The sequence below is a fragment of the Theropithecus gelada genome, chromosome 1 (genome assembly GCF_003255815.1).
Source record: "Theropithecus gelada isolate Dixy chromosome 1, Tgel_1.0, whole genome shotgun sequence".
Taxonomy (NCBI): domain Eukaryota; kingdom Metazoa; phylum Chordata; class Mammalia; order Primates; family Cercopithecidae; genus Theropithecus; species Theropithecus gelada.
In genome coordinates, this window is record NC_037668.1 from 105,180,927 (window position 1) to 105,198,434 (window position 17,508).

General features: G+C 37.2%; 1 protein-coding gene across 1 annotated transcript in view; it reads right to left on the reverse strand.

The window, feature by feature from the left end:
• PIGK (phosphatidylinositol glycan anchor biosynthesis class K) overlaps window positions 1–10,247 on the reverse strand; it is a 117,086-nt gene extending 106,839 nt beyond the window's left edge. Inside the window, exons 1-2 of the mRNA XM_025402396.1 lie at window positions 10,116–10,247; window positions 1,137–1,190 (exon numbers count right to left, since the gene is read on the reverse strand). Of these exons, the coding sequence (XP_025258181.1) occupies window positions 1,137–1,190; window positions 10,116–10,208 (147 nt within the window). The 5' untranslated portion in view covers window positions 10,209–10,247. The remainder of the gene's footprint in view (window positions 1–1,136; window positions 1,191–10,115) is intronic.
• Window positions 10,248–17,508: the final 7,261 nt, after the last annotated feature.

Consider the following 17,508-nt stretch of genomic DNA (forward strand, 5'->3'; position numbering starts at 1 on the left):
TTTGATTATGTGAATTCTATTTGGGGAATTAAAACTACAAATTTATGAATCCAGAAAAATTAAAGATGGTAATTCACACTAAGGTTGGGCAAAAGGCAGAAGAAAAAAAAAAAGGCCAATAAGCAGGCCTTACTAAAAATCGAAACAATGCAAATTAAAACAAAATTTAATTTGTTGACCAGCAGTCAAAAAGTTAAGATAAAAATTAAGAATATATAGCTAACTTGGATTTAGAAAAGGCGCCACAGCCTTTCTGGAGGCAATCATGCTCCATGACTTCACATTCTTATACTTAGGAATTTATTCTAAAGAGAAAATCAGTCAAGTCACAGAGTTATGTGTATAAGAACGTTCAACACAGTCCTATTTACAATAATGAAAAATTTAGACTCTAAATGCCCATAAACTGGAGGTTACAGTACATTCGTAAAATGGAAGAAAATACAGCTTTTGGAAAAGATTATCTCCATACCTACTGGCAGGAAAAGATCCCTAAGATATGCTAAAGGGTTGCAAAATAGCAGGTATAATATGATCCTAATTATATAAAATCATATATCTATACATCTTTATGCTTATATATGAAGAGGGAAAGGGCTTGAACAATGCTCAGCAAAATATTAACTCTGGGATGTGGGACTTGAAGCCATTTTCCCTGTCTTCTTTAATTGAGGTGAAATTCACATAACAAAATTAGTCTGCCTTCTTTAAACTTTTCTGTGTAATTTGAACTTCTACAGTGGTCATTTACTATTTTTAGAAGCAGAAAAAACAACTGAAAAAATTTTAAAAAACATAAGTAGAGAGTATCTATAAACTAATACTGTAGATAAGAGATGCAATTAGTAGTTTCCAGCATTAAAATATTTCTACCTTTTATAAAATGCTTCCTTTAACAATAGCATTCCTAATTTATTCTTAAATTTATTTTCAGATCACCACTTGACAGAGGACAAAGAATATTACTAGAATATTATAGTTGATGTGGTCAATTTAAAATACAGCCAAATCAAAATAAAGAATTTCTGATATAAAATGTACAAAAATAAATTGTATTTTCAAAAATACGATTCGCACAAATTTCTCAGATACATATCTAATGTGAACAGAAAGGTATACTTTTACAGTGTACTTACCAGAACAGCCCAGTTGTTTGTATGGCCACTTCTAAAGAACTGTTCTGCTTGATCCTAAATAAAGCAAAACAAATAGAAGAAAAAGCCACAATTTCTCAGAATAAAGACTGATAATGGACAGTTAAGACTCCTGTAGTTTTTATAGTTGTAATAACAATCATCTTACGTAAGTTTATGAAGATTCCAGTATTTGACATTATGGACTACATAAAGAATCAAAAGAGCTTACAGCTTAAGATACTGTAAGGGCAAATGTCCTGAACTGGAAATCTGGAGAAATGGGTTTCAGTCTTGGCTTAGACACCAATTAAACAGAGTAACCTTGATTAAGATACTTAACCTTCCTGAAGACTCAGTTTCCTCATGTGCAAAATGAAAGCAATGCCAATCCTACATCACAGCACTCTTTTAGAGAACTGTAAGATTTATGTGCAAGAGTTTCTGCTTTAAAATATTATTTAGCATTACTCAAATGGAAGTATACTATATACCTCATATCTTTCTATTTCCCATACCCTGAGAATTATTAAGAAAGTGAAATATATGCTCAATTAAGAATATACAATTTGCTTGTTCAACATTTAACAAGGCTATTATTTAAAACTGCAACTTCACCCCACCATTTTTCTTACTATGATTTATTTTTTCCACTGTGTTTATCATCTTCTTACATTATATATATAATTAACTTATTTATTATGTATATTATTAATCATCTGTCTTTCCCCAAAACAATGTAAGCCTCAGTAGGGCAGGGGTTTTCATCAGTTATATTCAATGATGTATTCCAAGTAAGCTCGGCATATAGTAGGTTTTTAATAAATATTTTGTGAATGAATGAATCCATGGTCCAAATGCCTTTACTGTCGTTGAACAAATCCAGAGTCTCCTATGGAAAACTGAAATCACATGGTTCATAGGTTCAGAATATGGTAAGAAGGTATTACATAAAGGTTGTACTATAAAGTTATAACTTTCAAAATCTTCTTTTAGGTTGTACTCTGATAATTCCTCTATTAAAGTGATCACTCTCTACAGTGAGAAGGCAAGGTAAAAATGCATATGCCAGGAATTTAACCGAAAATTAATATTTCACTTTTAGTAATGCCATACAATTTTTATCCTCATGAATTGCTTGTGCAATATAATCTCCTTACATCCTCAACAAAAACAAAATTTTCACTCTTTGAACTTCTCACAGACATCTTTTTAATCCTTTAATCATTTAATAGTCATCTCAGTTGATTCTCTAAAATCTCTGCAATTATGTCAACTAATTCTTTAATATTGGTCACAATATTAAAAATTAAAGATCAGACAAATGTGCTACAACACCCATAAAGATTGCTGAGGTTTCTTTTTTCTTTTTTTTTTTCTGGGAGATATAATTGAAAGAGGGGCCTGATTGCTTTTAAACATTTTATCTCAAACACAGACAAGTCGTCTTCATATGCTTCTAATTTCCCATTCAGTCTTATAATTGTGAATGACTTATTTCACGTCTTCATTCTACACATAAGTTAATACGCTTCCTGTTAAAATTTCATTCAGTATCCATTCTTACTATGTTCTAGGGACTTTATCTGAACTCATCAATACAGTTGATTGAGTACATCCTCTAGCATTCTGCCAGGGACCATTTCACCAATCTATTAAAGTAAGAATTATATCTGCCATCTCAAGACCCTAAAATTTTCTAACACCACATCCTGACACCTAATGAATATTATTTTGATTATATATTAAAATAATAGTGGATATAAGCCATACTGACCTCAGATCAGCTCCCAAACATTAATTACTAGACCTGTCAGAATGCCTAGGTTCAAATCTGGGCTCTATTACTTACTAGGTGTATAAACAGGAAAGTTCCTTAACTTTTCTGTGCCTCCAAATCTCCATCTATAAAACAGTAATAATATTATCTGATGCAGAGAATGTAGGAATAGTGACTGGAACATACTAATAGCCTGAAAAACATTTACAGCTTTAATTTTGAGCTAACAAGAAAATTTCAGGGAGAATAAATTTAAACTTCCACTTGTACACACATCTGTACCTGTGTGCACAAGTGCACACACCAAGTGTAAAGACCCAAGTATTATATATGCTGCCTACAAGAAACTCACTTCACCTATAAACATGCATAGACAAAGTGAATGAATGAAAAAGGACATTCCACACAAATGGAAAACAAAAGGGAGCAGGAGTAGCTGTACTTAGATCAGATAAAACAGACTTTAGGTCAAAAACTATAAAAAAGAGACAAAGGTCAATACAATGATAAAGGAATCGATTCAGCAAGAGAGCATACAATTATAAATATGTATGCACCCAACACTGTAGCACCCAGATGTATAAAGCAAATACTATTAGATCTAAAGTGAGAGAAGAGATCACAATACAATACTAGGTGGGGACTTCAGCACTCCACTCTCCATTGGACAGATCATCTGGACAGAAAATCAACAAAGAAACACTGAATTTATTTTATTTTTGAGATGGAGTCTCACTCTGTCACCCAGGCTGGAGTGCAGTAGCGCAATCTTGCCTCACAGCAACTTCCACCTCCTAAATTCAAACGATTCTCCTGCCTCAGCCTCCCGAGGAGCTGGGACTACAGGTGTGCATCACCACACCCGGCTAATTTTTGTATTTTTGGTAGAGACAGGGTTTCACCATGTTGGCCAGGCTGGTCTCAAACTCCTGACCTCAAGTGATCTGCCCACCTCAGCCTCCCAAAGTGCTGGGATTACAGGCAAACAGAACTAACAGACATTTATAGAACATTTCTTCCAACAATGGCAGAGTACACATTCTTCTCATTAGCATGTGGAACATTCTCCAGGATAGACTGACCACATGGTAGGCCGCAAAACAAGCCTCAGTGAATTTTAGAAATCAAAATTATATCAAAAATATCTTCTGACTACAATAGAAAAGCACTAGAAATCAAAATACACAACAAATTTTAGAAGATGTTCAAATATATGGAAATTAAACAACATGCTCCTGAACAACCAATGGGTCAAGGAAGAAATTTAATAAGGAAATTAAAAATTTCCTTTAATATATGAAAATAGAAACACAACACACCAAAACCTAAGAGATATGGCAAAACAGTACTAAAAGGTAGGTTTATTGCAATAATCGCCCACATCAAAAAGTACAAAGATTTAACCTAATAACACATCTCAAGTTACTAGAGAAGAACAGACCAAACACAAAATAAGAAAAGAAATAATACAGATCAGAGCAGAAATAAACAAAAGAGATCTGAAAAATACAAAAGAAGTCAATGAAGCAAAAAGCTGGCTTTTTAAAAAAAAGAATATCAACAAACCTTTAGCCAAACTAAGAAAAAAAGAGAGAAGACCCAAATAAATATATTCAGACACAAAAAAGGAGGTATTACAAATGGGTAGTACAAAGAATCACTAGAGACTGAAGTACAAAGAATCACTAGAGACTATTATAAACAACTATACACAATACATTGGAAAACCCAGAAGAAATGGATAAATTCCTGAACACATACAAGCTACCAAGACTGAACCAGGAAGAAAGAGAAACCTGAACGGACTGAGACTAAGTAACGAGCTTGAAGCAGTAATAAAAGTCCCTCAACGAAGAAAAGCCCAGAACGGGATGGTTTCACTGCCGAATTCTACCAAACTTTTAAAGAACTAACACCAATTCTTCTCAAACTATCCCAAAAAAATTAAAGAAGTAATTCTTCCCAATTCGTTTTATGAGGCCAGCATTACCCTGATAACAAAACCAGAAAACAAGCATACAATAAAAAAAGGAAACTACAGGCCAATACCTGTGATGAACATAGATGCGAAAATCTTCAACAAAATACAGTCAAACTGAATCCAACAGCACTACAAAAACATAATATACCACGATCGAGTAGTATTAATTGCAGATCAATAAACATGACGTATCACATCAACAAAACGAAGGACAAAAAACATATGACTGTCTCAGTAGACACAGAAAGAGCATTTGATAAAATTCAATATCCCCTCACAATAAAAACTCTCAACAAAGTGGATATAGAAGGAACACACCTAAACACAAAAAGGCCATCTATCAGCCAATACCACACTGAACAAGGAAAAGTTGAAATCTTTCCCTGTAAGAACTAGAACAAGACAAGGATACCCACTCTCATCACTCTTATTCAACATATCGCTGGAAGTTCTAGCCAGAGCAACTAAACAAGAGACAGAAATAAAAGACATCCCAATTGAAAAGGAGGAAGTCAAACTGTCCTTGTTTGCAAACAACATGATCTTATATATAGAAAAACTTAAACACTCCACAAAAAAATCTCTTAGAACTGATAGACTAATTCAGTAAATTTGCAGGATACAAAATCAACAGACAAAAATCAGTGGCGTTTCTATATACCAATAATGAACTAGTTGAAGAAAAATCAGGAAGGCAATCCCATTTACAATAACTACAGAAAAATTAAATACCTAGGAATAAATTTAACCAAGAAGTGAAAAATCTCTACAATGAAATCTACAACATATTGATGAGAGAAAATGAAGAGAACACAAAAAGATGAAAATGCTTCCATGCTCATGAATTGGAAGAATAAATATTGTATTGTTAAAATGATCATATCACCTAAAGTGATCTACAGTTCAATGCAATCTCTATCAAAATACCAATGATATTCTTCACAGAAATAGAAAAGCAATCCTGAAATATTTGCAAACTATTCATCCAATAAGGGATTAACATCCAAAATATGCAAGGAACTCAAACCTATGTTAACAGCAAAAAATAATAACAATAATAATAATCCAATTAAAAATAAGCAAAGGATCTGAATAGATATTTCTCAAAAGACATACAAATGGCCCACAAGTATATGAAAAAATGCTCAATATCACTAATCACCAAGGAAATGCAAACCAAAACCACAATGAGATATCATCTTAGGGGCTATCATCAAAAAGACACAAAATAACAAATGCTAGTTATGATGTAGACAAAAAGGAATTCTTATACACTGCTGGTGGGAATGTAAATTAGTACAGCCACTATGGTGAACAGTATGGAGGCTCCTCAAAACAATAAAAATAGAACTACCATATGATCCAGCAATTCCACTACTGGGCATATATTCAAAGGAAAGGAAACCAGTAGGCCAGAGATATCTACACTCCATATTTATTGCAACACTATTCACAATAGCCAAGATATAGCATCAACCTGAGTGTCTATCAATAGACGAATGGATAAAGCAAATGTATGTGTGTGTGTGTGCGTGCACGTGTGCACACGTGTATATATAAAATGGAATATTATCCATCCATAAAAAGAATAAAATCCTATCATAAATAGGTACATGGATGAGCCTGGAGGAAATTACATTAAGTGAAATAAGTCAGGCACAGAAATTTAAATTTTTAAATTTCCGTATCACCCAGATATGGAAATTTTTAAAAACTTGATCTCATGGAAATAGAGAATAGTGGTTACTAGAGGCTGGGAAGAATATGAAGGTGCCGGGGGGAGTACAGAGAGACATTAGTTAACAGATACAAAATTACAGATAGCAGGAATAAGTTCTAGCCTTCTATAGCACTTTAGCATAACTATAGTAAACAATAATTTATATTTTCTCAAATAGCTAGAACTGTTTTCTAACATTTTGAATATTATCAACACAAAGAAATGATAAAGGTTTGAGATGACAGATATGCTAATTACTCTGATTATTTCATATTGAATACATGCCTCAAAATATCACACTATCCCCCATAAATATGTACAATTATTGTGCCAATTAAAAAATATATATTATAAAAAGAGAACCATCACTTAAAGAGAATACAACATTGGTCAGAAAGTAAAGTATCTGTTACTGGAGATTTGTGAAATACCATTAACAGATTTTAGAGTGTATAGACATGTAACCCTCAAGAATATCAATTTTCATCAGAATATGATTTGCTGTAGTAATGCAAGTTAAATCTTATGTTAACTACCAACAGAGACGGAAAAAAGCTGTGATCTCTGAAATTACTATGGCTAGGATAAAATACACTTAATTTAGCAAGGCAATAACACAGTATTTCACATTAAATGAAACTATAATGGGTTTTCTATTGTTAAGCGTTGTTTCTGATAAATTACTGACATGATAAATATAGAATAATAACCTGAACAAAAAGAGTGTGTACGGCATGTCTGTGTGTGTGTGTGTGTGTGTATTTTTCCACCTCTAAACTCAACAGCTGCCTGGATGTTAAAGAAAGCAATGCGCTACAGTGGTTAAGCATTGATTTGGGAATTCAAAGACCTAAGCTAAAATGCAGGTCCTATCTCGCAACTGGCTGTGAAATTGGGGTAAGTCATTTAGCTCTTTAGACTTGACTATCCTCATGTCTCTAATGTGCCTTCCACCCCCAAAGTTCTTACTTCTTTCAGACCTTAGTGAAAAAATTTAGATGGCAAAACTTTTTTGTGGTTGTCTAGACAATACAGTCATTATAAAGTTATTCATTCTACATACAGTAAATGGAGCACCTATTATGTGCCACATAAGTCAGGCACAGAAATTTAAATTTTTAAATTTCCGTATCACCCAGATATCAAGAGTACCATTAATATATAGTGATACAAAAATCACTAAAAAACATGCTGCTTTCTCTCAAGAATCCAGAGTTCAATAAAGAGGAGCATGCAAACACTTACACTACAATGTAACATTCATTAATTCATCACACTCATTGGGTAACATGCCAGTCACTGCCCTGAGTGCTCCAAATACAATGCTGGGCAAAAATAGCCACAGTATTGCCTTCAAATAGGTTACTATCTATCTGGATATTGGATATTGGATAGATATACATTTAACAGATAAGGAAAGACATACAATATAAGAAGAGTACAACGGAGGGACCTGACCTGGTCAGCAAAGTTTTCCTAAAGAAGTGACTGTTGGGTTAAAATCCAAAAGATGAAGAAAAGAGGAAACACAATTCCAGACAGAGGGGAGACAGCTCTAATGTGAGAAGAAGCTTAAAGGTTTTGAGAAACTAAAAGAAAACCTAACTAGAAGTTTGAAAGAGAAAGAGAAAAAATTGGAAGTGTAGTCAGGGCCCAAAAAATATGCAGGGTTTTGTTTGTGGCTCATGGTGAAGAATTTAGAGCAACATTAAGGTGATCTTTTGAGCAACATTAAGGTGCCTGGGTGACATGATCGGAATTGCATTTTTAAAAGTTACTCTGCTTCAATTTAGAGAACAGATTGAAAGGAAAAAACAATGACTCAAAGAAAAACATTTAGGGAACTGTTGCTCCTATATCTAACTGAGAGATGATGGAATAATAGTACAAAGTATACAAGGGTTATAGTAAATGAGTGCTGTATCAAGTGTACGAATTACAAAAGTAAAGGCAAGGTAAGAGATACGGAAAGTTTCTACAGAGGTTATGACTTCACTGTATCCTAGCAAATGAACAGAGGAAACAGGATGTATAAAATATCATAATGTGAAAAAGCACAGCAATTATGTAACTACAAAAAACAGTAATAGTATCCAAGATGAAGCAGTCAAAATCAGAATAAAGGAAGGAAATAGAACTTCTATTTACTCATATTTATGTTCTCTAAAAAATATGCTATATAAATATCGAATATATAAATTAACAGTAATTCATAAATATATACAAAGTTCACGCTCAATATCTTTTTTTTAACTGATAGGGTGTGTATTCAAAAAGTTTGGAGTCCACTGGTCTAAACTCAAGGTGCCCAGGTGGTGGGGAGAAGAGGTTCCAAAACGGAACACTGGAAAAGTAGGCAAGAACCAGGTCATAACGTTTAGACTTTATTCTGTATGCAACGGAGAAATATTTAAAAGACTTTATCAGAAGAATAACCTGATCAGACTCACATTTCATGGAGACGAATCTAGCACTAAAGTGAGGGAGTATGGAGGCCTATGGAAAACAAGATAAAGTAATCGCAAGAGTTTAGACAAGAAGTGATCACAGCCTGAATTAAGTCAGTGGAACTGGAGAGGTGAGGGCAATTTTAAGAATTCAGATCATAGAATTTAGTGATAATTAAAATATGGGATAAAGAGATTAAGACTCTCAGGTTTCTAGCTTAGGAGCAGCATATCTGGGTGGAGAAACGAAGGAGAAAAGAGGTGCTTAGTTTTTCAGTGTCTTCTTAAGAGTAGGTAGGCTAAGCAGAAGACAAAACTTTGGACACAGATTTTCAAATGTCTCCTGACTATCCCGGCTTCTTAGTCAGCTGGATATGCAGGCCTGAAAAAGATACCAGACATCTAGATTGTAGACCTGGACTGAGGAATCATAAGACTACGGTGGATAGTAAAAGCATTATAGAGCACCAGAATGTCTTGTGTCCACGTTTAAAAATGGGACGCTGGGAGAGCCCATCATAAAACTGAGCACCCGTTTTCTCCTCCATTTCTTAACCCAGACATGTTGCTCCTAAGCCAGAAACTTGAGAGTCTTAATAAACACTTCTCTTTATCCCATGTTCTAATTACCACTAAATTCTACGATCTGAATTCTTAAAATTGCTCTCACCTCTCCAGTTCCGTCTGATTCCTATCAAAACAGAGGGCTGCAGTTGCGCAGCAGGAAAGTAGTTGCTGCACACTGACATTTCACCAGCCTCTTGCTCATATTTCACCTGCTAAGAACTGCACACATATAGGAGCAAAGGATCAGGTCCTCCTCTGTCTCCGAGCGTTTGACTCTTTTAATTCATCCTTTTAAAACGCTGAAACAGACCAACACTGTCCTAACCCATGCCCAGTGACACCCTCCTCAAACCCAGCCAGGGTCAGGGGCTGATTGACTCCAGGAGGCTTCCCTCAGCTGCTGTGTATCGGACATCTGCTGGAGAGCGCACAGTCACGACACAGCCGGCCTCCCGGGGCTCTGTGGTCAAATAAGCCTGACTCCTACCTCGATATGACTAGCGGCCACGCTGCCGAAAGACAAGAGCAACACCGCTACCAAAGCAGTCGCAGGCCGGCTGAGAGAGTAGGTGACGGCCATGTTTGCCGGCTTCAGACTTCCCGCACCTGAAGGGGCGGAGGCAGTGCCGTAAAGTAGCCCAGCGGGTTTTTGCGACGCCATCCGCGCCTCTTCGAGGCGGCCCCTGGACCGGCTTTAGGACTCCGCGCTTTTGCGGAGCTCGAGAGTCCGGAGCGGCTGGGACAAGGTAGACCCAGGATATCGACCTTAACTGCGTTTTCAGTTTGGAGGTTGTAAAATAGGTATAACGTTTAAGAAAAAAATTTGAAAGGTGAGCGGAGGAAAAACCCATGACTCCTTAAGCTTTAAAAGTTATTTCTCTATTCCCTTATTTCTTTTTTTTTTTTTTTTTTTTGGCAGAGTGCTGCCAATTCTTTGAAAATATGAAGCTGGATGTGGTAGGAAGAACAAGGATTCTGGCACAAAAAGATGATAAATTGGATAAACTATAAATGGAAAATGTGGGTGGGCGCTGCAATTCAGAGGCTTGGGGTCTCTTACGTGGTGAAAGGATGAACATGGGGAACTAGTTAAGTTTTTGTTTCTTGAGTATCTTCCGTAATTATAGAACTAAAGCCTATCTGGAAGAGACACAGCTTGTGTATATGTATGGTCCACCAGTCTCTTTGTTATGTGCATTCAGTTTTAAGTTCTGCATTTCATCGAGTATGACAAACGTTTCCATGCTGCTTCATAATCCTCACAATTTTAACATTTAATGGTGAGATAAAATTCCATCCATTATTGATGCCTCAGCCAAAGTAATTGTCCCTCTACTGCACAATGCGAAGTTTTTAAGTTTTACTATGAAAATAATATTGTAAAGAATATCTTTTGTGCTTTGGCTTTTTAAATCTGCTGAATTACTTTGTTCGTATAATTTTCCTGAAATAGGAATCTGGGGTCAAAATATTCAAAAACATTTTAATAACTATAAATGATGTTGCTTTCCAAAATGAACAAACTTACAGCGCTATCAGAATATGCAACCTAACACCAAATCATACCATTTTTTTCCTTTAAATTCTTTGGTATGAAATGTTACCCCTACGTTACTATATTTGTAGTTCTTTGGTTACTATCAAGATCTGATGTTTTTCTTGTGTTTCTAAACTATCTCTGTGTCCTCTGATGTAAATTCTTTGTTTACACATTTATGTTTTGCATATGAATTTGAATAATATATTTATAAATAAGTAACATTAGCCGTTGCCATATTTTATGCTATTGCTTTTCCCATTCTCTTGTCTCTCTTTTCCTTTTGTTTCTTTTGCTATTGCACTTTATGAGAGGTTTCATGCTATGTAGTCAAATTTAGGTTTTCCATTATGTGAATCCTAGAAAGTGAATATACTGCCAGAATATCTTCCATTTATTCATTAATTCAACAGATATCTGTTGGATGCTGATGATTATTAAACAAAGTAGCAAAGATGAGAAGCCATTTGCTCATTCTGCTCTTTTGCCAGCAATGTTTCACAAAGCCCCTGACTCATTGACCGTTAGCAGACTTGTGGAAGAATGCCTTGAAGACCATGAGCAGGATAGGGAACAGGTTCTCACATCTCTTGCCTGAATCACTGAATTTTTACAAAAGGTAAGTTCAGTGATCCTAGCCTTTGCCTGTTCCTGTACATAAGATAATGTCTGACAGGATTAATGATTATGCCTCAAATTCATGACCAGATGTAACTTCATACCCATACTTTGATGAGACTTTACTTGTATTAACCCATTTTCATACTGCTATGAAGAAATACCCAAGACTGCGTAATTTATAAAGAAAAAGGCTTAATGGACTCACAGTTCCACATGTCTCACAATCATGGCAGAAGACACAATCTACCTCACAATCACGGTAGAAGATGAAGGAGGAGCAAAGGCACATCTTACATGGCAGCAGGCAAGAGAGCATGTGCAGAGGAACTACCCTGTATAAAACCATCAGAGGCCAGGCACAGTGGCTCACACCTGTAATCCTAGCACTTTGGGAGGCCAAGGCAGGCGGATCATCTGAGGTCAGGCATTCAAGACCAGCCTGGCAAACATGGTGATACCCCATATTTTAAAATTAGCTGGGTGTGGGGGCGCATGCCTTGTAATACCAGCTACTAGGGAGGCTGAGACAGGAGAATCACTTGAATCTGGGAGGTGGAGGTTGCAGTGAGCCAAGAGCATGCTACTGCACTCCAGCCTGGGCAACAGAGCCAGACTTTGTCTCCAAAAAAAAAGAAATGAAATAAAAAATAAATAAATAAATAAATCCATCAGAGCTCGTGAGGACTCACTACCATGACAACAGCTGAGGGTAAACAGCCCCTTAATTAAATTACTTACCACCAGGTCCCTCCCTTGATACTCGGGGATTATGGAAGCTACAATTCAAGATGAGATTTGGGGAGGGATGTAGCCAAACCATATCATTCCACCCCGGCCCCTCCAAAATCTCATGTCCTCACATTTCAAAACCAATCATGCCTTACCAACAGTCCCCCAAAGTCTTAACTCATGTCAGCATTAACTCTAAAGTCTACAGTCCAAAGTCTCCTCTGAGACAAGGCAAGTCCCTTCTGCCTATGAGCTTGTAAAATCATAAGCAAGTTAGTTACTTCCTAATTACCACGGGGGTACAAGCATTGGGTAAATACACCCATTCCAATTGGGAGAAATAGGCCAAAACGCAGGGACTATAGGGCCCATGCAAGTCCAAAATCCAGCAGGGCAGTCAAATCTTAAAGCTCCAAAATGAACTCTTTTAACTCCATGTCTCACATCCAGTCCACATTGATACAAGAGGTAGGTTGCCATGGTCTTGGGCAGCTCTGCCCCTGTGGCTTTGCAAGATACAGCCTCCTTCCCAGCTGCTTTAATAGGCTGACATTGAGTGTCTCTGGCTTTCCCAGGCACACGCTGCAAGCTGTTGGTGGATCTACCATCCTGGGGTCTGGAGGATGGTGGCCCTCTTCTCACAGCTCCACTAGGCACTGCCCCCGTGGGGACTCTGTGTGGGAGATCCCACCCGACATTTCCCTTCTGCATTGTCTTAGCAGAGGTCCTGCATGAGGGCCCTGCCTCTGCAGCTCACCTCTGCCTGAACATCCCAGTGTTTCCATACATCCTCTGAAGTCTAGGCAGGGTTCCCAAACCTCAATTCTTGACTTCTGTGCACCCACAGGCCCAATACCACGTGTGAGCAGCCTGAGACTGCACAAAGCAGCAAGGCCCTGGGCCCAGCCCACAAAACCCATTTTTCCTCCTTGGCCTCCTGGCTTGTGGTGGGAGGGACTTCCAGGAAGACCTCTTACATGCCCTGGAGACATTTTTCCCGTTGTCGTGGTGATTAACATTTGGCTTCTTGTGACTTTCGCAAATTTCTGCAGCAGGCTTGAATTTCTCCCCACCAAATGGGTTTTTCTTTTCTAACATGTCATCAGGCTGCAAGTTTTCCTTTTATGCTCTGCTTCCTCTTGAACACTTTGCCACTTAGAAATTTCTTCCTTCAGGTACCCTAAACCATCTCTCTAAAATTCAAAGTTCCACAGATATCTAGGGCAGGGGAAAAAGGCCACCAGTCTCTTTGCTAAAGCATAACAAGAATGACCTTTACTCCGTTTCCCAACAAGTTCCTCATCTCCATCTGAGACCACCTCAGCCTGGACTTCTTTGTCCATATCACTATTAGCATTTTGGTCAAAGCCACTCAACAAGTCTCCATGAAGTTCCAAACTTTCCTGCATCTTTCTGTCTTCTGAGCCCTCCAAGTCTTTAGGAAGTTCCAGAGTTTCCCACATTTTCCTGTTTTCTTCTGAGCCCTCCAAACTGTTCCAACCTCTGCCTGTTACCCAGTTCCAAAGTTACTTCAACATTTTCTGTTAACCTTATAGCAGGACCCCACTACCTCAGTACCAATTTACTGTATTAGTCCATTTTCATACCGCTATGAAGAAATACCCAAGACTGGGTAATTTATAAAGAAAAAGAGGTTTAATGGACTCACAGTTCCACTTGGCTGGGGAGTCCTCACAATCGTGGCAGAAGCAAAGGAGGAGCAAAGGCACATCTTACATGGCAGGAGGCAAGAGAGCATGTGTGGAAGAACTGCCCTTTATGAAACCATCAGATTTCATGAGATTTATTCACTATCTTGAGACTAACAGGAAAAACCTGCCCCCATGATTAAATTACCTCCCACCAGGTCCTACCATTGACACACTGGGATTATGGGAGCTACAATTCAAGATGAGATTTGAGTGGGGACACAGCCAAACCATATCATTAATATAATTTCTGAGCACATTTAATGTAACTTCTTAACACATGCAGAGCAGCCACCACCTATGTTTAAGCTATGGGGTGAAATAATGCTTTGGAGCAACATAACAAACTCTCTGAAAGATTCCCCCAGGTTGCAATACTCAGTCAGACTTCTGAATAAAATTAACTTTAATTATTTAAAAGCCTGTTTTTTTCTTTAGTTGACATAACATACCAGGATATTGTAGCTGGAAATATGTAGGAGGTTCTTGCTCTCACAAACCTTACATGCCAGTAAGGAAAGCAGACAATAAGAAAAAAGAAAAAGGAACACAATAAATTCTCATGATGATACAAATAAGGTAAGATGACAGAAACTGCAGGGAGAGGGAGACACTACTTCAGTGGGGTGGTCAGTGAACACCTCTCTGCAAAGGTGGTGTGAAATCTGAGACCTGAATGATGAGAAAGAACTAGCAATGCAAACATCTGAGGGCTGCACATTTCAAATATTTATTTTTTACTAGTTTTATTTTGTTTTAATTTTATGTTTAACTCTAATTATCTGGAATGTATTTTGGTACAGGAGTCCCCCTTATCTGAGGGGGATATGTACCAAGCCCCCCCAGTGGATACCTGAAATCACAGATAGCACTGAACCCTATATGTACTATGTTTTTTCCTACATATATGTATCTATGATAAAGTTTAATTTATAAATTAGGCATAGTAATAGATTTACAAAAATAATTTAAAAATTGAACAGTTATAACACTATACTGTATAAATCTTACGTGAATGTGATCTCTCTCTCTCTCAAAATACGCTGTACTTACCTATTGCCAGACCACAGTTGACCATGGCTAACAGAAATCATGGAAAGCAAAACCACAAATAGGGAGGACTACTGCATATGCTATAAGATAATGTGTGAATTGTCTATTGCTCCCTAACAAACCACCCAAAACTCTGTGATGTGTCCAAGCCCAAGGATGCAAGGGTTCCAAGGTTCCAGGTCCCAAGGATACCAGGAAACAGGATTCCCGGGAGGCCATTGCTATAATGATCTACCACTGTTTTTACCAAAACTGGTATTTGTATTTGGCTGTTCTCCCATTGCTGTAAAGAAATACCTGAGAATGGCTAACTTATAAAGAAAAGAGGTTTAATTGGCTCATGGTTCCATAGACTGTACAGGAAGCATGATGCTAGCATCTTCTCAGCTTCTGGGGAAGCCTCAGAAAAGTTACAATCATGGTGGAGGGCAAAGTGGGAGCCAGCACGTCACATGGCCAGAGCAGTGAGAGACAGGGGAGGTGATGCACACTTTTTAAATGGCCAGATGTCAGGAGAACTCAGTGTCCTGAGGACAGTACCAAGGGAGATTGTGCTAAACCATTCATGAGTAATCCACACATCCACCCCCATGATCCGATCACCTCCCAAAAGGCCCCACCTCCAACACTGGGGATCACAACCCCACACGAGATTTGGGTGGGGACACAGATTCCGTATGAGTATTGTTATTCAAAAAATTTTGTACATAGTCCTTACCTTTCCCATTTCCTTGTGATACTCCCTTATTAAATTGTTAGAAGAAATAGAATATTTCAGCTGGGTGCAGCCTGTAATCCCAGCACTTGGGAAGGCTGAAGCAGGTGGATCCCATGAGACCAGGAGTTCTGAGACCAGCCTGGCCAACATGGTGAAACCCCATCTCTACTAAAACTACAAAAATTAGCTGGGTGTGGTAGTGCATGCCTGAAATCCCAGCTACTTGGGAGGCTGAGGCATGAGAAGTGTTTGGACCTGGGAGGCAGAGGTTGCAGGGAGCCAAGATCACACCACTGCACTCCAACCTGCACAACAGAGCTAAACTGTCTCAAAAGAAAAAAAGCAGTATTAGTATTTCTAGGTATTCTGTTCCTTCTACACATCTATTTTGATGCCAGTGCCATGTTATTTTAATTATTGTTGCTTTTAATCTGTCCTAATATTTAGCCATTAGGGCTAACCATTTCACTGTATTTCACTGTTCACAAAATTATTTGATTTCACCTGAAAATTTTCTAACCAAATTTTACACAAATTTGTTCAAGTTAAAAGAAATGCTACTTGGATTTTTAGTGGGATTATACAAAATCTATTAAGTTTAATAGAAACTGACATCTTTATATTTACTCTTCTCATCTGAGAACATGGAGACCTATTTATTTGAGATATTTTAAAAAATTATTTTTGGCCAGGTGCAGTGGCTCATGCCTGTAATCCCAGCACTTTGGGAGGTCGAGGTGGGCAGATTGCCTGAGGTCAGGAGTTTGAGACCAGGCTGGCCAACGTGGTGAAACCCCATCTCTACTAAAAATACAAAAACTTAGCTGGGCGTGGTGGTGTGCACCCATAGTCCCAGCTACTCAGGAGGCTGAGGCAGGAGAATTGCTTGAATCCGGGAGACAGAGGTTGCAGTGAGCCAACATCGCGCCACTGCACTCCAGTCTGGCAAGAGAATGAGACTCCATCTCAAAAATATATATATATTTTCAATAAAACTTTAAGCCACAGAAATCTATGATTAAACTATTACCTAAGTATTTTTAACATTTGTTAAAACACTTTATGTATTTTTTATTTGGTAGGAAATATATAAAAATTATATATGTGCATAATATCTATAATATTCATTTTACATTCAAATTAGTTATTGCCAATACACAGATCATATTTTATGTCCAACTGTTCTTTCATTGTTTTAATAAGAATTATTTTAATAATGAAAATTATTTAAAAACTTTTGTTCGACAGACTGGACTTTTCTAGTTCTGCAATATCTGTCAATTATCTTTTTGTCTCTTTATAGTATTATTTCTTTTTCACAGCTTGTTATGGCTCAATATTTATAAAGTTGATAGCAAGTAGCTTTTCTTATTTTGTTTTTGTTTTAAAATTAATGTTTTAGCACCTTTTCATTAAGTTTATCATTAGTTATTGGATTAGAATATTCATTATCATGTTAAAGAAGTAGATTTGTATTCCTCTTTGTTCATTTGTTTTTTTCATTTAACTGCTG